Source organism: Copadichromis virginalis, linkage group LG23 (genome assembly GCF_057382275.1).
Source record: "Copadichromis virginalis isolate Kocher_CV1m ecotype Utaka linkage group LG23, C_Virginalis_male_GT1.1, whole genome shotgun sequence".
Lineage (NCBI taxonomy): Eukaryota > Metazoa > Chordata > Actinopteri > Cichliformes > Cichlidae > Copadichromis > Copadichromis virginalis.
In genome coordinates, this window is record NC_140639.1 from 14,199,631 (window position 1) to 14,221,493 (window position 21,863).

The window sequence follows — 21,863 nt, forward strand, 5'->3', positions numbered from 1 at the left end:
TGTAAATATTTTATTTCATAACACTCATACATGTTCCCCGACTCCAATTAGCTGAAGAGCTCCTCACATGACGTGATGGGAGCCGAGTACACTCCTACATAACATCACCCCTAAGGTCACTTTGAGTTTTCCATTTTTATTATTTATATGAAATATTTCATGCATTTTACATAATCGGTTAAAGTGTCGATAAACACAGATGGCGCATGTTTAGCTCTGTGCATTCTTATTTGACCTGCAGAATAACTTTGTGCAAATGAAAGCCATCAGTTCATTTCTTCCAACAGTTGCACGGTTTCCCTCAGGTCCTCCACAACTGCATCCACATCTGCTTCAGTCGTCTCCCTGCCAACGCTCAGCCTCATAGCGTTAGCTGCCACCTCTGAGGGGACGCCACAGCTCAGAAGGATGTGGGAAGGTCTGATGGATATAAACAGGAGGAGAGCAGGAGGGGAGTGTTATCTAACAGCAAACAATACAGTGTGTGGACAAAAGCATAACAGCTTAAAAGAGGGACTCTTTTACCTGTTTCCACTGTCTGAGTGGCAGGCGGCGCCGACGCTGGCTAGCAGCCTCCTGCAGTTTGACAATACTCTCCAGCCTAAAGCACGAGGGGGAGAGATTAATCATTCAAAGCCTTTGTAGTTTACAAATAGCCTCGTGCAGGTCATGACCTGCCTCTGACAAACATTGGTGTAGGGTTAGAGGACACTGTTGGGACCAGCAAGCCAAAACAGACATAGGACAGAGAAGAGTCATGACATCACCTTGTAATCTTGGGCCCAGGATGGACACGTTACATGTGTTAGGGAGGATATCAGAGCCGAGGAAATGGCTGTTGAAGCGGATCCGGCCTGCAAACACGGCCTTTGGAAGAATGAAAGAAACGCAAAGGAGTACATTTTACAGAGAAGGAGGAGAAAGACCGTCAAAACCACAATTTCAAGACTACTCATCACAATGCAAACAAACAAAACTAAGGTGCACATCAGACTCAAGCTCACCTGCAGTCGTTCTTCTAAGTAAAGTTTAATTCTTTGCATATGACTCTCATAATCTGACAGATTAGAGGTCACCAGCTCTGCAGCCTAATAGACACACAAATAATAAATAGGTAGCTTTAAAAGAGGCACACTGTTACAGCTATTTAATTACCAAGCACTTTATTAGAAACACCTCCACACCTGCTTACTATTCAATAAAGCAAAAAAGGACAATCACTTGGCAGCAGGCCACATAAGCATATGGGCATATGTGACCCATATGCCAAAAAGACTGCAAGGGTCTGACTTCGATTCCACCCCAAAGCGTTTCCTGCATGTTGTTCCCCCTAGTTTTCTGTCTGGCAAAAAAAGCCAAAAATGTTCACATAGAATGTAAAAATGGTGTTCAGGCAAACACAGGAGGTTTCTCAGGCAGTCTTCTGTCTGCCAATATAAAGAATATAAAACAATATAAAGTGTAAAATAACATGAATTCATGAACCAATCTGCCTTTTGGTTTAGTTCAGGTGGACTAATAGCAGTAGGGGAAGTCTTCTTCTTTCTGGCACACCGTTGACCTCTTACTAGCGATAAATCATGGTCTGAGTGTCGATTCTAGAGGTTACAGCTCCAGAAACCTTTAATAAACACCTGCTTCAGGGTGGCGCAGTGGTTAAAACTGTCATTTTGGAGGAACAGGGCTCCAGATTTGAATCTCCTGGTCTCTCTCTGTGTAATCCTCATGTTCATGGATTTTAGGGTCCTCTCTGGGTAATCCAGCTTCCTCCTACAGTCCAAAAACATTGGATTCAGTGTGTACCTAGGGATGGGTATCGTTCATAACACCCATCCTCTAGTGTCTACCCAACACCTCTATTTCTTACTCTCTCTTTGTCTGTTTTATGGTCACTGCATCGTTGTGGTTTCGGCTCCCGCCTCAGCTGGCACATCAGTTCAAAATCATCCTCCGATTCCTCACCAACTTGTTCCATCTACTTGTTTGGTAATATGGCTCTGTCCCTATAGTCCCCTTGTTTATAGTTACTTTTTGAAGTGTGATTTAACACTAGCCTTAGTCTGCTTTGGCTTTGTTTGTCTGTTCACACCCTTTTACTAACCAAATCACTTGTCAATTAAATGTATTTTAAAAAACAAACACATGTGCATTTGTTTTCTTCAACAGATATTTTTTTTTGCTTTGTAAGTGACGATCTGACCACTGCTGTGGAAACAATGGCGATTTAGTTTTCATCAGTAAACTAGGGAAGTAAAGTCACTGTTTCAGCAATACTTGCTGGGTTTGTCCAAGTGTTGGCTCTAAGCTGGACCAGTTCAGACCTCCCCATGACCACAGTTGGATAAGTGGCTATGTTTTCAACTTTATTTGGACCCCCTGACACTCAGAGCTGAGACAAAGAGAACCTCTATGGTGTTTCTAATTAAATGATTGGTGAGTATACTTGTAGTACAATATTTATATTATGCAACTCAAGTATTTGTAGCAATAATAAGTGTTTTGCTTTGCCCATGATTATAATGCTAACACAACAGATTCTGTGGTAAACAATGTATCAATAAACATTCACCCACAATAAATCACTGTATTTGAAAGCTTTTTAAATGCTGGAAAGTGTCACATTATTTATATTTAGAGCATTACTGATTAATCTTCCATCTCCACCACAAGCAATAACCATTTTTAGTCATCGAACTTTGACTGCTTTTAACCATAGTAATTAATGCAGACATTCAGTACAACAAACCAAAATAATATCATGTGTTTGTTCATGTTATTTGTCCACTGCAGTTCTATTGTAAAGAAACTGTGGTACCACTTAATAGTGCTGTATGTATAAAGCATTTATAACATGCAACTACTGAAATACAAGGTTTCATACATCAGTTTAAACCATTATTGGCCAGAAAATGTCATGTGGATATGTCCTTCACTTATGAATTTTGATTAAACAAAAAATGCTGGAAAAATTATTTTAAACAATCCCTTTGTACTTTGAGGGCCTCTAACTGAGAAAATATTGAGAAAATAAATGGTTTATGCTTCAAGAGAAACATTAGAAAAGTCCTAGAAATCATTCCAGTACTGTACATTTAGTGAAGGAAATGCACCTTTCCAAGACCAGCAATCATCGGTGTGTTTTCTGTGCTGTAATAATAACAAAGACAGAAAGGAGACACTTATAAATTAGAACTGCACTTATTTCATTAATACCAGTGTTTCATTCTTATTCAGTATTTTACAGTAAAGATCATCACCCTGGTCTAAAGTTCCTCTCCTGTCCTCCACCAAAAAGCATCGGATACAATGGAGTTTTGGTCCCAGGGCCGTTCACGTACAAAGCACCAATGCGAGGGGCATAGAACTAGAAACACAACAAAACCTCTCAATAACATTTTAGTCTTGCTATAAAAAGCTCTTAAGATGTCCCACACAGCAGATCCTGACCTTGTGTCCCACTATGGTGAGGTAATCCACTCCCAGATCACTGACATCAACTCGGATTTTCCCCAAGGCCTGAGCAGCATCTGTGTGGAGCAGGATCCTGAGGCGCTCACGCTGCTTGTTCAGAGACTTTATTCTTTGGCAGATCTCCTGAAGCGGCTGTCAACAAGAAGGTGGTTCAGCATTCAGCTGTAAACAGAGCTGCATAGACTCATAGACACATTGCAATTATAAGTAATGAGTTAATAAGAAAATAAGCTCCTTTAAAGCAAGACACTATCCTACGTGTTAATCGTCTAATTTAAGAACCCAAAAATGGTTTCTCTAACATTAGTATGGCAGGGATAGGCTCCAGCCCGTCCACGACCCTGAACTGGGTAAGTGGAAAAAAATTGATGAATGGATAGATTAGTACTAGCAGAAACTCGGCTGATTTTCTAGCCTCTCTCTCATCTTACCATAATGACTCCCGTCTCATTGTTGGCCAGCATAACAGAGATGAGACAAGTGTTGGGGCGCACAGCGGCAATGATATCCTCCACCTCGACCCGGGCTGTCACCTTAGAGACGGGCACAAAAGTCACGTCTATGGAAAAAAACAAAAAACAAAGAGAGTAATTAAAGGCAAGGAGCCTACATTAGGTTATGCAAATCTTGATTTGTTTAAAGGTACTTTTTGTAATTGCCCTCCACAGAATTAAACCAAAACTTTCACCACCAGGAGGCAGTGCTTTAACAGTTTATATGCTGAATCCACTTTTTCTTTGACAACATTTAACATGAACCATGACTGGAAGAGTATCAAGGATCCGGCACTATTTAAAAATGGAAATCAGTACTTTTCAAGACCTTTTCAGAAACTCAATAATTAATAATTAAAATGTAAAAAAGCGGAATTAAATGAAAGTTTTCCATTGGGTTAGCAATCTTACGTGTTGGCACATAGAAGGTACTACATCTTCATTAAAAAAAAGATTATGACATTAATGTTATTGGCAGCAAATGGGATATAAAATAATTTAAGACCTTTAATTGTCTTGATATTTATTTTAGACATCTTGATTGCCCACAGAAAATCTGAAGCATGTTATTGACAGATTTCTCTTTAAAGTAAAATAAAGAAAAGCATAGACTGTCCTTTGTAATACAGGAAATATTTCTTTATTAATCTTTTATTTTAATAAAAGCTACACAGAGTGGCTTCCTACCTGCTTTTCCTTCCTTTTCAAGGTGCTGAGCAACTAGTTTGACTGAGTCATGCTCCACATTAGAAGTAATGATGTGAGGAAGGCCCGTGCATCCATTCTGGTGTCCTGCACCTTGTTCTGCAGCCCTGCAGTGCTTCCTGAAGTGCTCTACAGCGGTGTGCAACACCAGGTTATTGGCCTGAAAGACAAAATCTTTACTGTAAATGACCAGTTTGTAATGTCCCAGGATCATAAATTACTCATATAACTTATTTGCGTCAAAAAAGAGCCCTGCCCACCTCAGTTCCGCCTGAGGTAAAAATGATGTCCTCTGCTTTCCCTCCAACCATTCTTGCCACATTTTCTCTGGACTGATTGATGATAGCCTTAGCTTTAGCACCTGAAAATATAAATGATTGAAACATTTAAATGTAGCATTCTCTTTTGACAGTGAAACTCACTTAGAACAGTAAAAACTTCACATTCAGCACTCAGAGAAAGCCACAAGTTTAATCCACACAAGCTGCTGTGATTGTATTCCCTCCTCCAGTTACACAACATACATTTAACAGTTTCTATTGCATTTATTTGGTAGAGTGACCTTGTCATATTTCACACAGGAATACAGAGTTAGAGCAGTAATGTCCAATTCTTGTCACTAGGCTGGGATTTGCGCATACAATATGGAATTTTAAAAAAAATTCTCACAAAACTTTATTCAATACACATGGAAAAATAATAACAATAATTTTAAACCTGTTAGTTTTGACACAGCTTCAAGCCTTCCTCACCTGCTATATAGTTGCTACTTGGGTTTCCCCAGGCATCCTGGAGGGCTTCAGAAATGGCCTGAATCACCTCTGGTTCTGGAGGGGTAGTAGCATTGTAATCCATGTAGATCCTGAAATATACAAAATATTCTCATCACACTTTGTGCATTGTCCTATGGGAAGTATATGCGTCATAACATATTAATAAACGATCTACTAACAAGATCAACTCATAAAAAAGTGAAATTTCGATTACTTAAATTGCAATCAATTACTTTGGTTTCTGACCATTCTTAAAATAAGAAAAATATTTAAAGAAAATACACAAATTTTCTAAAACCTACCTATAACCTCAGTAACTATGATAAATCAATATTAATTCAGCAGTCCTAAGTTACAGCATCACAGCTGCTGTACAAGTAACTTGATATATATCAACATTATTTTCTTACCTGTCTAGATTCATCTCAGAAAAGTGATGAAAATTACGTTCACTGAAGGTCGGACCCTGTACCAGCGGGACATCATCAAGCTTTTTGGCCATAATACCCTTGGAGAGGAAAGGACATTTATTTCATTTATCTGGAATTCTGAATAGATAAATTAGATTATAACTAGATTATAACTAGCATCAGTCTGTCTGCAAATAAGATGACATTCACTGACGGCAGATGCTGATACTTTGTGTGTGTGTCATTTTATTTACTTTATTCTGATATCTGGGATCCAGTTTTTTGTTCAGTCACACATCAAAATGTGACTGAATGAGTTTAGACCCTTACCCTGAATCCGCCCACCAAAAGTGTAAAAATTGCAGTCACTACAAAATATTTTGGTGGTGATTAGCATTAGTCTATAAAACTGGATTATAAATAAAGACTAAAGTATTTATCTATTTCAGTAAGTTGTTTTAATTATACAAAGATTTACACATTATTGTTATTTTGCATAAAATACAAGATTTTGTTCCTCTGGCTGCGATCTGCAATCTGTAGAGACAGACTGACAGGATATGGAAAACAGAGACGTGTTGTTGAATATGCAACTTTTGTTTATTTCACAGTTCATCTGCTTCTTTGCTTTTTAATGGATTTAAATGGATTTCTCATCAAAGAGATGCTGTTTATTTCTAAAGTGACAGCTGCACATTAAAAAGGAAACTGAAACGTAGTTATTGGATATTCTCTGTGATAAACAGCTTAAATGACTGCCTACCTTGTGTCCCATTCGCTGCATTTCCAGCAGTGTAAAACTTATCTAAAACCTTTTCATGGATTTTCTGCATCACAAACTGAATGCTTGCCAATTCTAGTGCCTGTGCCACGCACACGGTTTGGATTGCTTCATCACGCAGTGTTAGTCACGTACAGCTTCACAAATTTATGAAATGCGCACTTATTAGCAGACCCTCTATAGTGCTATAAGTTCAGTGAACACACAGTCTTAAAAAAGATTTTTTTAATGGTCATAGTTGTCCAGTGTCTTGTCAGTAGTCAGCAAACGTAACATCCAGCTGATAGCGCCCTGTTCACAACACTGTTCTAGTCAACCAGCACACAGAAAACGTATTAAAAGAACCACAGATATCTTTAGGGACACTGTCAGTCAGCTCGAGCTCTTCATTATCCAGCTAGCGCTAACTTTCTGTGACAGCTCTCACTTTAGCCTGCAGCTAGCTAATTTTTAGCTAACTTAGTTTCGCTATAACATCGTACTTAACTGTGATTCCGCCTTTAAGCTTAAATTGATAAAGGAACTGAATCCTCCAGGGACAGCCAAAGCTTTGTATCTGACCTTGTAAGCTGATGTGAAGATTTCCTAAATGGATTTACAACTATACGGGTCAATCATCAGCCAGCTAGCATGTTTCTGTCACGTCCCAGACGGGGTTGCCAGATTTGTTAAAGGAAACCCCACAGTTTAATATCTCGAAGAAAACGCACAAGAAATATTAATTTATTATGTAGAAGAATTGAGCGTTACTGTCATGTTCTTCAGTATTTTATTCTTTATTTTGTAAATATAATTAATTACTAAAAAGCAAAAATTATTCAGAGATTTGTCACCTCACAACTTGGGGAAGACTCAGAAGGGTTAGTTTTATTTTCGTTTGAAGTCCGGCAGGTACCATGTTGAAAAAAGAATAATAATTCATTAACTTAAATCCAGAAGATGAAGACTTATGTTAACAGTAAGTAAGTAAAATAAGAAGAGAATTATTTTAGAAACAGCTCCTAAAAAACGTTGACACACAGACATGGCAACATTGGCGTCTGCTGCTTAGCAACAGCCAGGGAGCTGAAAGTGCCAGGAGTATTTTATTTCTCTGATCGTAGTTGTTCTGCGATTAATTCATTCTTAATAGTCTGTATTCATTTGGGACTTTTAATTTATAATTATCCATAATTTGTCTGTAATTTTTTTTAGCGTGGCTGAGGACTACATATCTCTAAATACAACTTTTCATGAGCTCAAAAAAACAGACAGTGTACCTTTATTTAACTGCTTTATTTAACTTTATTTAACTCCAACATAAAAAGGCTGATTCAGTAAAAAAAAAAAAAAAAGTTGTTTCTTTTTACAGTTAAAAGTTATTTTAGAAAACAAACATTTTAAGATATTTTGTTCGCTTTGGAAGCTGTTGTGGAAATCTCCCAACGATTTCAGTTCAGGATTCTTTGTCTCCGTCTTGTCCCTGAGCCTGGCCAGTAATGGATTCTCGGGTCCGATATAAACTTTAAGAAACATTTTTAAATATAGATATGAACTAATTTTCTTTATATGAATTATACTTTATTACAACTACATAATATGGAGGAAATGATGGGGTCATTTTCAGAAATGTTTTTCACAAATGACGTGAACTGTATATAAAAGATTGATGCAGGTTCCCTAATAATGAAGCTATGGAAGAGGATTAGGGCCACTGGAAAGAAAAACTGAGAAAAAAGTCTGAATTCTGAGATTAAAGTCAGAATTCTGACTTTTTTCCCCTCAGAATTCAGGAAAAGAAGAAAAAAAAGACGTGCCCACTTTTTTCCCCCCCAACGGCCCTAATCCTCCTCCGTATGAAGCTGCTGAAATGTTTTAACCCACATTTTATGTTCAAAGATTTTCAGTCATATAGAAGTGTGTGAAAAACCGCCTTGGCTACTTAACCTGTGAACTCAGTAAATGCTTTCCTGATGACTTTATGGGCTCACAGCTCACAAACTGCAGGCCTCAATTTTTTCCAGTGTAATGCACGAAAGGTATGTGTGATTTGTACTCTGCTGAGTACTATTAAAACATACAACACCAACATACAGTTCTCACCTTCATAATTCTAACACTAATACAGCTGGCTTGGGCTTAGAGTCACTTCAAGATAAGGACTGACATGTGACACATTTCTATGCTGAGCATAGTTACCTGTTAAATAGCTGATAAGCCAAGCAATGCAGAAGGAGGAACCGTTAGCTGTAACTGATGTCATGACAGACTAAAGTGATGCATCTATGTCTTAGTTGCAAAGTCTGCCAGATGGACTTTGATGGCAGAGCTCTTTGGGTACGTTAAAGTCTGATTTGGGGTTTTTGAGTTTGGGTCTTCCGGATAAACATTATCAACATCATAACAATATCTGTGATTGCCCAACTGACAAGCCAAAATCAAAAGTTGTATTGTCTTTAACAAAAAAAGAGAGAAGTCATTTTTGTGTTGCATATTTTCCATGTTTATTTCATATATGACAATGTGTTTAGTGTACACAAACAGCTGACGCTAAAACTCCAACACTCAGAGACATCGACTGAACTACGGCCCATTTGTAAATGGGTGCAACTTTATAATACAGTGTTCACAGCAATCATGTTTATATACAATGCAAAAAAATATCTGAAGAGAAAGAAAAGTAATGGTGTGAAAAAGATATGGAAGCACAAAAATGGAAATGATGTTCCTTGAAAAGGGGAGGGTTTAGAAAAAGTAGATTAAGTGAAGGCTGCCAAGAGCATGACGGTGATACTGAAAACTCGACAGTAAGGTAACCTACAGCATTACTCTGTACATGATGCCCAGCTGGGACACAGTGAACCACCACCCTCCCATACATTAGTGGACAGACTGTTTCAGCTATGTCCCACAGCCTCCAAAAGGTTCCCTGATATTGACCTACGTACAATCAATAAGGAACCGGAATGTGAAGACAATTCAAAACGATTATTTCAGCAGAGTAAGTATTTTCAAAGATCAGTTTACATTCAGTGTTACATTTTTGTGACTGCAACAACAAAACTTTGGTTGGCTCAAATGTGATGTACATTAAAAGGCCCAATTAAAACATGAGGAAAAAAGTCACCATGGAGACCAGACTGGAGCAAACCCGGGGACACGCATTCTTTTTTCTGACCACGTTGAATTTTAGGAAATGAGATGCGACAAAAACATGTTTGAGATATGGTGGCCTGAAGTACACTTTAATCTGTTTGTTACAAAAAAATATTCTGGTTGTTTGATTTGTCTCAACTGTCGATGAACTGATGATTTCCATAGCACACAGAATACTTTAAAACCTCTGGAAAGATACTTCTTATTAGACGTTAATGAAGGTATTACATCAGCAGCCAAACTAAGAACATACTGAACTGGAGTTATGTTTAATTTTACTCTCACTTACTCTCAAATGACATGTCATGCTCTCACTGAGCATGCTCTCTAGGCTGGATGACCTGAGGCACGCTCATCAGTCCAACTTCTCACAACAGCTCACACGCTTTATCTGTTGAGGGTTTTTAAACGAGAGGCATGGTTGCATTTTCATCAAAAATTTGCCAACAGGACTAAAACTGTGTAAAAGGAGCCCCGACTATTTAACTTGTGGGCCTTAATATGCTTTAAATAGCCAACATTCAACAAAACTGTTGCAAGTACTATTAGTATGCAATGCATTCTGGGTCAGTGACGTAAATTAAATGCTCTTTTTAACAACCTGCAGTATACAAACCATAAACAGTATCCCTGCTACTTTTGATTGTAATTTCCAGCAGTAAGGAAACAAGAGACATGATCATTAATCTCCTGCTGCTGAGAAAAGGAGAAAGAACCTGTGGCTGCATTCTCAGCACTAATGCATTTAATGCATTTAGTCACTAAAAAAGCTGACAAATACTGCTGGAAATGATCATTGAAACTAAATGCTGTTCCAGCAATCTTTTTATAGGCATCCAAATGTTTTTGGGTAGTGATTCAAAATAGCTTGAAGAAACCTGAAAAATGGGAAACAATAGCTGCTGCTGACAGTAAACCCTCTGCTCTGAAAGCAAACCAAAGATCACGACTCTGTTTACAGAAAAGGTGAAAATCTGACCATTCAATCAGCTCAGCAGTTTGTACGTGTTCAGTGTTTCTAACCAAGGTAGCATTTGAGTTCAAATCTTTATTACTAACACATCTACAGTGGATTTATTGGCATCCCTTTTAAGTTTTACGTGATTTTAATGTTAATATAATAAACTATACATGTGGTCATAGTCAGGGTTCCTTTTAATATGGCCATTTGTATGAGTGAAAATCCTGAAATATGTTTCTCTGAGTATGCTTTGTGTTATGGAAATTCCACACTTTATGATATCATAAATGAAACCTTCTGCTTGGACTTGAAATGACGATGATGATGATGGAAGGCAGGAAAGTGATGATATGACCTGCAGACACTCCCAGAACAGTATTTTAGCAGCATGAAGGATGTAGTTTCAAAGCAACCGGTGCAGAGGCATACTGTAGTGTGCAGTATGCCTGAAAAGAGAGGCACTACATTCAATCAATATACATATCATTCAGGAAAAAAAACAGCTTCATATTCTGTACTGTGAAGAAGATTTCATCTTTTTCTTTTGATTGAATAAGGTAGCTTTGTGCAGCAGAGGATGAACTGGCCACCTACTTATATCATCTACCTAATTACTGGGCATTTTAAATGCACGTTAGCTGGGTCTAAGGTGTGACTATGCTAATCGCTTATCAGATTGCATTTATTCAAGTAATTTTCAGCATAAAGAAGCTGTGAGTTATTAAATTGTTTCAGTAATATTCATTACGAGGGGAAAAGGTTGTATCATTTAAACATTTAAAGAACTCATTAAAAAGTGCAGTGTGCAGAAATTGCACTGTACTACTACTTTAGAAATATAAATGCTTTTTTTTTTTAAATAAATACACGCAGAAATAAATAATAAAACTGTTAAATATCTAAATATATCACATTTTAAAACAAATAAAATACAGGTAGAGATTAAAATGGGAGAATTAATGTCATGACATCTGATTACTTCTTGTGGGAATGCAGGTAACCTCAGTGCTCCTACGAGTGGCTAAAAACAATATGAATTTACTACAGCGACATAAAGTTTATGATGAGATGCCATTCCCGTGCCAGGCTGTGTGTGCTAAGGTTTCTAGAAGTTTTAGGAAGAGGAAGCAGCTTACTGGATATCAGGATTTATGGACCAGAAAGAAGAGAGAAATATTCCTAAGAGAGAGACACGTGACTGTCCCTTCGTATTTTTTAGCTGCATGTTGTATGCAAATCAGTTTAGACCTTTATATATAGCTGTAGAAGAGTTTTTCTATTTACTGATGCAAATGTAGCAATGTGATCCTTGCAGCTTTAGGAAAACATGCCTGTCACTGCTTTTTTTTTTTTTTTTTTTTTAAGAACTGATGTATAAGGCTTGATGTGTCACCGACAACAACTACAGTACATTACCATACGCATGTAATCTGAGATAAGAAACTGTTGCTACTCCCTCCATTTTCTTCTCTCGTCCAGTTATGAACAAACTCCAGTACAGTACAGTGACAGGTTTTTGAAGAGGTTCTTCAGACTAAGAGACTCACATTGCAGAATAGGCCTGACAGGAAATGGGTGCTTTAGGTGCTGAGGACACTAGTGATAAACAGAGAACGTACGGGGGAGAGAGATGGTTGTTGGTGACTGTAGCGGTGGAGACGGAGCTCAGCAGGAGAAACGGGATAGAGACAAGGATCTATGTACATCATAGTCTTTGAGTTGCTCTCATGACATTTTTTAAAATGTCTTGTTTCACATCCTCATCTGTCCGGCTCGTCTTCTTGACAACTTTGACCTGAGAGATAGATGAGAAAATGTCCATTAAAAATAGATTTTGTTTGCAGTTAGAATTTTTTTTCCACCTTGAGATTTTTTTTAACTTACCTGATAGTTCCAGCAAGGAGCGGGTTAAAAGCATACAGCCAGTCATGCATGTCTTTGTCATTTGTGGCTTGAAGCAATATTCCACGATGTTCTGTGCACACAGCAAATGTGTTTGGGGTCTGTGGAAAGAGCCACGAAAGCTTAATGCAGCAAGCTTAATGCAACGTTTTGAATGATTCTCACTCAACTTTCTACTTTCTACTCTACCTGCTTCCTTAACTTGCTATTTTTATTAAATTGAAAGTGCGCACCTTAACTTTCACTTACTGTGCGATGTGTGTAACTTAAACCTGTTGGGTTGATCTGACTTAAAGTGAAGTTCATTAAAAAAATAACTTAATAAAACTGTTGATGGAGGAGTCTGGTTCACCAACCTTTAACATTGCCTGCTGGTCCTCGCTGTACTCCACCTGGGCAGAGGAGAGGTTGAGAATAGCTCGCTCCACTGCGTCTCTTTCCGTGTTGTAGATGTAGACGTACGGCCGCCGCACGACAACATAGCGCTTCACCCATCCATTGGTGAGCGGCTCCAGGAAATGCAAGTAACCCTTCTTCGACACGATGGGACTGAAAGATAAAGATGATATAATAGCATGTTTGGGTCTGAAGTAAAGCTCAAATAATAAAATGTTCTGAAATGACTTCTTCCTCCTCACCTGACTCGAATCTCCTGGATATCTGGGACAAACTTCCGGGTCTGAGGTTTAGTTTCAGAGGCTCCGTTGATGGACTTCTTGGCCTCTGCGTCCTGCTGTGCATCAGGACCGGAGCTAACCACACGAGAGCGAGGGACAGGGGGTCTGCAGTAAAAATAGAGAATATCTGAGCTCTAGCAACAAAGGAGCTCTCTGTGCCTTACAAGACCCAAATACTGTTAATACCAGAGAATTTCAAAATAATAGACCTATTTGCTGATTCTGTTCCTGATGATAAGCACATGAAACATGTCAAACACCTTAAAAGAGAGAGAGTTCAACTCTGTCAGCTCTATATCTCTGTCTTATTACATGCGGGTCTGGTATAAAAGCGGAAACCTTAAGGTCAAGAGTTTCTGGAACTACGACTTTATTTATTCATTTTAAATATATTTTTTTGTTTTTTCAGCAGGAGATGTTAATACTTATTTTAGATGTCTTTGAGGAACATCTTGAGAGCACCCTGGAAGTGAACTGCAGCCAATGTCAACACTCTGCTCTGATAATTATGAACAACAACCATGTCAATCTGAGCACTGACCTGAGTCCAGCATTGCTGTAGCAGCCCTCAACAAGTGAAGGGCATGTAGAGGAGGGGGTGATTGTGTTAAGAGCAGAGATTGAAGTGGACTCTCTTAACGTTGTGATGGACATCTCAGAGATCTGTAATGAACACAGTCACACGGATCCACAGCGGAGCAAATGTGAGGACTCAGTCGACAAAAACAGAAATCTGATTTTCTGTGTGTGTGTGTGTTTAAACCCCTAAAGCCTGACCTTGCTTTCACTGGCGCTCACACACACATGGCTGTATTCTCTGTTGAAGGAGTGAGTGAGCAGCCGCAAACACTGTACGGAAAAAGGAGAGAGAGCTTAAAATGTCGGGTTATATAACAAAATCACGTGTGACATGATAAGCACTACATTTCTGCTTGACAGGAACGTTTATATGAACAGAACCCATTACAATAAAGTCAAACCTGAAATAAATTATTGACAGGGTAAAGACGGCTGACCTTAGCAGCGAGCTCCCTCTGCCTCTCAGTGGTGATTTCGTTGCAGCTGACCTCGGGGTCCATCTCAGTGGGCTGAGGAGACTCATTCAGCTCATCGGTGACACAGGATTGAAGGGTCTCCTGGCCCATGAGCAGCGTGGACTCTAGTTTCTCCCTCAGAAGGAGGTAATGTTTGGTTTTTTCCACCTAGCAGAAAAACATCAGTCACTAACAGCAAACAATGCCCCCTGCCTGAAGAGGTAATTAGGAAGGAAAGCTGTTTATTTGATAAATTCCAGTCTGGTTTCCATCAGAAGCACGGAGCAGAGCCGGCTCTCTGTGGCACTTCTAATATCATACATTAGAAAACTGAATGGGGCAATATAAACCCTAGGACTCAGCTGGCTTTATTCATATTTTTCTGATGGCAAATTCTTCTTATCCATTGATTAGAAAGCTGGGGTGCTGCTCACAAGTGGAAGCAGAAGAATGACAAATGTATTGGTGAATAATCTGGAGTGAGGTAAGAGTGGCAATGGTCCATTTTACTAAGGGCAAATCTGAGCACGGAGTCGGAACTGTCAGTTTATTGGATGATTCCCATTTTCACACATGGCCATGAGCTGTGGGTAGTGACAGAAAGTGGTGAAAATGAGCTTCTTCTGGGTGAAAGTGGGTGAAAGGAGCCAGACGAGGTAGTTCTTTGAGGGTCTTCCGGCGTGTCTAACCAGGAGGAGACCCAGGAGATAAGGGAGACGTTATGTCTCTCACTTGCCCTAGGAAAATCTCAATATCCCCTCACTGACACGTAACCAGCATTAATTAGTGACAGCATTTTTTGTCAAGGAAAATGTACAATTTGAATGACATTCATCTCAGTTACTCTTTGAAGGCTCAATTAAGCAACAACTTGTCTCTCTAAACTTGTCTCTGGCAGTGGATGAACTGCAAAGCTGCACCAAAGCCCAGTATAGAATTCACGAGGCTTAACTCAACCGGAGCGAAAGAACAGAGACAGTAAAAATTAAACAAATCTTACATCTTGGAGGAGGCTGAGTTTCTCCAGCTCCCACTGGTGGTCCAGAATGAGGCTGTCACTACGTGGCCTCCATCCAGCCAGGTTCTCTTCCCCACGGACGTAGGCCACGGAGGTGTCCAGCACCCGCCTGCGTCTCCTTTGCATTCCTGGTGAGGGATGGGTGCAATGTTAGAAGTTCAGGACGACTGAGCTAAATGCAAAACTGTACCATTTTTTTTTCTTGCCTCTTACCAGGGCTTCCTGCATCTGCCTGGTGACACAGGCTGACCTCATAAACTCCAGTTACACGGTTTCTAAAAAAACAGGAGTGAGAGGGCATTTAACATTTTATAGAACATCATCAGAGAGAACAAATTAGCTAAATGATGATTTTAAAGATTAAGATGCCTCACCCATCTGCAGCTCTTAGGCTACCAGTACCGAAAAGGTTACGGATTGATCGGGAAGCTGAGAGCTTTGTGTCCCTAGAGTAAAACACCATGCAGATATCTTTGGTAATAACTGCAGGCTGCGTGCAGTTCTCCATCTGCAATTCATAAAACAGGAGACATTTCCAACATTGTTCCTCTAGAGTAACTCACACGTCACCTCTGATCCTGTAAGAGCTATTTCTCCTTCTTATGAATGCAGGCAGTGTACAGTACCTCCAAGTAGGCTGAGAGGGTCATATAGATCTTCTCCCCGTATGGAGTGACTCGGTTTAGGAGCAGGGAGTTGTGCATTGAGCTATCCCAAGCAGCCTCAAACCGGAAGAAAGTTCTGAGGTGGTCCGATGAGACAAGAAGCCAAGAAACTGAATCAGCAGTCGAAACTCAAGTTCCTCTACTAAAACAACAGATTAGCTGCCAGAGCTTAACCCATGCTAAAGTTTACTCTGCAGATGTAAACATAAAAAACTGGATAAATCCCAAAAATTTCCAATAATAAACAATTTAAGCAGAAAAATGTGCCCTAATATCATGATTTATAAACAGAAGCAAATCAATTTACTGATCCACTTGTGCAATATATAAACATTTTAGTAAATATTTCTCTAGTTTTCAATAAAACAAAAGCTCTTATATGATCATTTTGCATGCAACAAACAGACTGAGTTATGTTTGCTTTGTATAAAACATCACAGAAAAGCAAAGAGAGCAGAGATGAATATTGGTACAGAAAGAAAGGCAATGGAGGGATGAGGCACGAGCAGGTAAACATGAGGGACAGGGCAGTGAAATACCTATGGTCAACTCCCAGGGAAATGCTGTGAGAAAGAGAAAATCAGCAAAAGAATAGACAGTGAGAGTCAGGAAGTATGTTGTGCTTGTGTGCTTGTGTGGCTGGGATGCTGTTTGCCTTTTTTTCACACTGATAACTCATCAAAGCTCATCAGATAGAGCGAGGAGGTTCTGTGAGGACGGCTGATTTACTGTACGTTAGAGAAGGTCAAATAACAGCACGGGACCATTCTTCAAGCACAACAATGCTGCTTTCTATTCCTCCGATGATTTACTCCATACACTAATGTACACAATTTTTCCTCGTGTCCCTCGAGGGGAAATAATCACACACTGAAGTCACTTATTATTCTGGCCAGTAGCCCGGTGCTGCCTTAAATCTAAAAAAGATAATCCAAGCAAGAACTGTAAAAGGAAACTAATGTTTCTGTAAGCCATGAAAAGAGGCCGTACGGACTCTTCATGAGGTTCAGATGTTGGGCCCACTGGCCTTGGACTGAGGTGACCTTGTGGGAAAGTGAACAGAGTGTCACTAAGAAGAAAGCAAACATCTATGCGTAGAGCTCGCGTGAATAAAGGAGAGGTGCCTTTTCTGTTGCCAGCAATTAGCAAGTTCATACAAATTCACACCTTCACACATGCACACTTTTTCCCCCAGTAGTAGGAACCTGTTCGCTTACACTACAACGAAGCAATTTCCTCCCTGCACCCCTCCAACATGTGCTTCTCTGCACTTTACTGCCTCCTAAAAAAGTGGGAGCCAGCACTGAAGTCATGCTCCTGGCATAACATGTGAGGAACCATTTGTTTCTGGTGTTTGGCAGAGTTCCGCTGAGGTACGAGTAGGATTTAAAAATATTCACAACATTGCAGCAATTTTGTGTAAAGTGCTACTGGTGAGGTAATGGTTCACTGGAATACATTTTAATAGCTGCACTGGAGTATCGTGCCAGAGCGCGTACTGTAAATGATGTGATCCATATTGCAGCACTTGAGAAATAGCGAGCGAACAGTGTTCCTGTTAATATTCTGTAGCTTTGATGGGAAACACTCTGACTCTTGGGATTAGAGGTGACTAACAAAATCATATCCATGGATTCAAAATATTCCTTCACTGTAAAGGCCAAAAAAATGAACATAAGAAACAGTGTTGAGAGACAAAAGCAGAAAATAACCTATTTTTAGCCTCTTTTAAATATCAGTTTGCCTTTGTAGAATTAGGCTATGTTTCTGTGATGGATTCCTACCACCCTCTACTGGTAACCAGTACAAATGCACCTTCTTCACAGTTTTACTTTACTGCCTTCTCAATGTAATCTGCAAATAAAGGAGCATTTGTAAACAAACAGGCTAAAGACAGAGTAAACATTCGTGTTCTAAAATCTGCCTCATCAGCTGAAGTGGAAACCGAGAGTTTGATACTGGCCCCACGACACCTCCAGCAGAGACACGGCCAAGGACAGTCCACGCGAAACAAAGCAGAGCCATGCAGATCCCGTCCGTCATCGGCCTGACAGAAGCTCAAACACACATCCAACACAGCCAGAGAAGCAAAGAGGCACAATTGAAATGCTGACAGCAATGACAGAGTCAGAGAGAAGGTAACAAAATCACAAAAGAGATGACAGGGTATGGAGGACGTTAGAAAGATGAGGCGTTCGTGTAACTTAAGAGCATGAAAACAGAGGCAAATAATATACCTAGGCATGTCCGAATCAAGAAACTGTCTGCAAAAGCAAAAAACAACATTCCGTTAGTGGACTGGAGGGAGAAAAATGTTAGCATCATATACTGTGATGTTAGTTTCTGACCACACTGGACTGCAGCTTGATCTGGCGCTTAGCCATTAAGCTTAAGTTTTGGCTACTGAGCCCATAACACGACAAACAATTAGGGTTAAAGAAAGGCTGATCCAGCAGAGGTTAGAGGTTAGTACAGTATGGAGCTCTCGGTTGCTTTACATTAAAACGCAGTAAACCCAAATCTGGATGATGCTGCTGCTGATGTTGTTAGATTTCTTGGCGATACGGGAAGCAAGAGAGATTAAGCAATGAGAAAAAAAAAGCAGGGTCAGGATGCGCTATAATTTTCAGGACTTTTTATGTGAATAATTACAATATCATCATTCATATTTCTTATATTGTAAATATACTCACGGAGGTCTACTACTACATAAGAGTTACTACCATAAGATTTATACAAGGACGAGAGTTAAGTAATTTTAGATATTAATAAAGAAGCAAAAAAAGAGTTAATAACATCTTTTATGGCAGCAATTACTTGATTTATTAACCGAATGGTCCATCTACAAATCAATTGCTGTTTAATCCTAAATTCTCATCAGCTGTAAAAAAGAAACCTACTGCCCTCTACTGGTGGGATGCTAACATTAAGCTGTGCAAACTGGGCTTTTTACATTTCTCTGTTTTGCACTTCCTCGACTCCTCTCTCCTCCATCCTTTGCCAGACACTCCACATTAAATCAATCCTGAAGGATGTCTCAATTTATAAAACACACAGAGGAGAGGAAGGATGAGGAAGCACATACATTTATGTAATTTATGGAAGTCTTTTGAGCTTGAAAGGTATGTAAAAACCATAACAGGAGAAGTAATTACTCTTTTGTATTCATTTTTTCTTTCTGCCTGTCTCCATTAGTGTGGAGAGGATTATCAAAAAAAATGCATGATATCTCTACACTCTTCTCACAATGTGTACCGCTATCAAATAATACCAGTGGCAGGCTGTAACAAAGCAATGGCCAGATACTGCTTCTGCACTACACTTTGAATTAAAATCACTTTAAAATGATGTCTCTGCAGCCTCTCATTCTGTTAAATGTTGGCTCAACTCCTCTCTTACCTCCTTGGTTTGCATCTGTGATAAAATGCAAGAAAAGGAGGCAAGGAAATGATGCATAAAATGAGTGTCTGTACAAAAAGTTGCATGTATAAAAGTCAGAACATATTTTTCTGTTATACATTCACCACAGCTCATTCTAACCTCTTTCCTGTGAACTTTGTGTTAGTTATGCTATTACTCATTAAGGGAACAATACACCTTCTCTGTTCTTCTGTTTTTCTTTATAAACTAGGCTCCAGTTGTACATCACGCCCAGAAACATCATTTCCAGGGTCATTAGAAAAGTGAAGGTCAATCAGGTGATTTAATAAAATGATGAAATGCTGCATGTCAAATGAATGACTCTGCACTGAGTAGAAAACAACAACAAAATAGTTAAAGGTGTGTTAGTGATTTTATATTTAAGTAAAGAAATGCATGGCAGTGGAAAAGTTAGAAGGGCATGCATTTCTATTTTATACTGATCTGTTTACACAGAGTAAAATTAAGGTGCACGGTTAATAAAAAACACTTTTTAAACCTACACTGGGGTCAGTGATGAGAGGATTTAAATGAGAGGTGATGAACACAGTGAGATGCAACATGTAGGTGCAATGAGACAACCAACAGCAGCATATATTAACACCAAGGAGGGTCGCGCAGCCAGCATGGACGAGTGACTTCAGAGCTACTGGTGTGGTAAGTGTAGCTTTAAAGAGATTCTTAAATAACTCAAAGAAAGTGACTCTGGATCTGACCTGCTGTTGTCAGAAAGAGGGATCTACAGCATAGTCATGCAGTTACAGTGATAACGATAAGAACACAAAGGGAATTTGCAGAGTTTCCTTACATAACATTCAAGCTGTGACTCTGCTGCCATGCTTTTTACAACTTATATGCTTAGGGTGACCAGATCCCAGCAGATTAGATGTCATTAAAGATTTTGTGGGCTATAAATTATTTCATAAATCTCACTTGTAATTGAAGAACAAATATGGTTTACTTTTTACGAGCACAAATGGAAGCAAAGGCTTGTTTTAATGGTCTTTACATACTTGTTTATTTCATTTGTCTTTTCCAGAAAGCATTAAAACTGTTAGCTTCTGTTTCAGTTGCTATTCTGTTTCCAAATCATTTTAGGTTTTATGGTAACTTCATAAATCAGCGCACTTATTTTCAAGCCACATATTTCCTGCAAGCATCTGTTGACTCTGGTAAACATGAGCTAATCAAAATGTGGGAGAACGGGTTAATAAAATGAAGTTTGAGGACACCTGGTCACCCCATATGTGCCATGCATTTGCCGTGTGTCGTGTTCCAGTGCAGGAGCTGCCGCAGCAGTAACGCGCACTCTCAGATAAGACTCACAAACATCAGAACCGTAAAGTGGTTTCCAAATTCAGCTGAGCTGCCATATAATTCAAAAAGCTATGGGAACACAGTAGTTTGCTATTTAAATGAAAAATATTTGCTTCAAACATTAAGCATAGTACATACCTGTCATCGTGCAGGGGCCTGACATATCCAACAGATAAAATGTTGAGAGATAGAATATTAGGATCAATGATGGTCTCATCAGATTCGGGCGTGTTGCGCAGACGTCCTGGGAAAGCAGAAATGCCTCAGTGAGAACAGCTCATACAGACTATTGGTAAAATGTATTCAGCTTTAGAGAAGCTGAACATCAGTCTTACCCACAACAAGCTCACGGACTTCCTTCCATTCTATGTCATTTCCAGATTCATGTACAATAGTAACGGTGATTCTCCTCTGGAGGCCCTGAAGAAGGAACAAAGATAGAGTGAGCACACAGAATATGCTTTTAAGACATTTTTCAAAGGTTGCAGAGCGTGACACATCCACTGAACAGGCTGTCTACAATTACTAAGACCAAATTGGAGACGATTTTGATGTGCGTCATTCTGGGTAGAATTGCATTTGCCCTCTCAGAGCAGAGCTATGAGAGGGCAAATGCGAATATCTTCAGGCATAAAAGATCCTTTGATGACAGTTGATTTGACTGCAACATATTTGCTCCCAGCCTGACTAAGATACCTGGTGCAGAAGAAATGTGCCATGGCAGGGCATTCCTCCTCTGTGGTCCACTACTGCAGGGATGTAGCTGAATGACAGAAAAAAGAGAGTCTCAGAGATTTCTGTGGCCCATCAAATTCTCCCAATTTTCTGCTGACTCGGGATACTCACTCCCCGTTCGCCTCCAGCTCGCAAATCTCGAAGAAAACCATGAGGTCATATTTACAGTGACAGGGTCCTGCCTGTGGACGGGTCATGGCCGTCAGTTTGGTGGCAGGTACTGCGTTGAAAAAGATTAGAAAGAGGATTATACAAGAAGGCACAATAGGGGTAAACCTAGTGCAGGCTAGCAGCTAACAGCGGGGAGAACAGCTACCTACCCTACAAAGGAAAGAGAAACGGGAGAAGAAAGGAAATCAGTGATT

The 21,863-nt window shown here is 39.5% G+C and overlaps 2 protein-coding genes across 20 annotated transcripts in view; both read right to left on the reverse strand.

The window, feature by feature from the left end:
• Positions 1 to 81: 81 nt before the first annotated feature.
• scly (selenocysteine lyase) lies at positions 82 to 7,612 on the reverse strand. Of its 4 annotated transcripts, none has more exons than XM_085447798.1 (13): positions 6,617 to 7,115; positions 5,854 to 5,951; positions 5,423 to 5,532; positions 4,931 to 5,031; positions 4,653 to 4,830; positions 3,903 to 4,030; positions 3,448 to 3,603; positions 3,258 to 3,364; positions 3,111 to 3,147; positions 1,005 to 1,088; positions 768 to 867; positions 526 to 601; positions 82 to 420 (listed from the first exon to the last, which is right to left on the reverse strand). In XM_085447798.1, the coding sequence occupies exons 1-13, from the start codon at positions 6,635 to 6,637 to the stop codon at positions 267 to 269; spliced, it is 1,350 nt and encodes a 449-aa protein (XP_085303924.1). In that variant the 5' UTR covers positions 6,638 to 7,115; the 3' UTR covers positions 82 to 266. The 4 variants fall into 4 exon arrangements, with proteins under 4 accessions (XP_085303924.1, XP_085303927.1, XP_085303926.1 ...); XM_085447801.1 differs by lacking the exon at positions 6,617 to 7,115 and adding an exon at positions 7,468 to 7,612 and having other exon boundaries at positions 83 to 420; XM_085447800.1 differs by lacking the exon at positions 6,617 to 7,115 and adding an exon at positions 7,196 to 7,287 and having other exon boundaries at positions 83 to 420.
• Positions 7,613 to 9,092: 1,480 nt separating this feature from the next.
• Positions 9,093 to 21,863, reverse strand: part of kif1aa (kinesin family member 1Aa) — a 50,790-nt gene continuing 38,019 nt past the window's right edge. For 8 of the 16 annotated variants that reach the window (XM_085449656.1, XM_085449655.1, XM_085449658.1 and 5 more), the window contains 16 exons: positions 21,610 to 21,718; positions 21,460 to 21,526; positions 21,099 to 21,183; positions 20,902 to 21,007; positions 18,264 to 18,290; positions 15,988 to 16,102; positions 15,736 to 15,869; positions 15,575 to 15,636; positions 15,344 to 15,489; positions 14,326 to 14,511; positions 14,087 to 14,158; positions 13,851 to 13,972; positions 13,271 to 13,414; positions 12,989 to 13,181; positions 12,615 to 12,733; positions 9,093 to 12,525 (listed from right to left, as the gene is read on the reverse strand). In XM_085449656.1, coding sequence (XP_085305782.1) covers positions 12,483 to 12,525; positions 12,615 to 12,733; positions 12,989 to 13,181; positions 13,271 to 13,414; positions 13,851 to 13,972; positions 14,087 to 14,158; positions 14,326 to 14,511; positions 15,344 to 15,489; positions 15,575 to 15,636; positions 15,736 to 15,869; positions 15,988 to 16,102; positions 18,264 to 18,290; positions 20,902 to 21,007; positions 21,099 to 21,183; positions 21,460 to 21,526; positions 21,610 to 21,718 — 1,730 coding nt within the window. In that variant the 3' untranslated portion in view covers positions 9,093 to 12,482. Of the gene's footprint in view, positions 12,526 to 12,614; positions 12,734 to 12,988; positions 13,182 to 13,270; positions 13,415 to 13,850; positions 13,973 to 14,086; positions 14,159 to 14,325; positions 14,512 to 15,343; positions 15,490 to 15,574; positions 15,637 to 15,735; positions 15,870 to 15,987; positions 16,103 to 16,565; positions 16,590 to 18,263; positions 18,291 to 20,901; positions 21,008 to 21,098; positions 21,184 to 21,459; positions 21,527 to 21,609; positions 21,719 to 21,863 lie in introns of all 16 variants that reach the window. The other 8 variants (XM_085449663.1, XM_085449661.1, XM_085449654.1 and 5 more) reach the window with 3 other exon arrangements.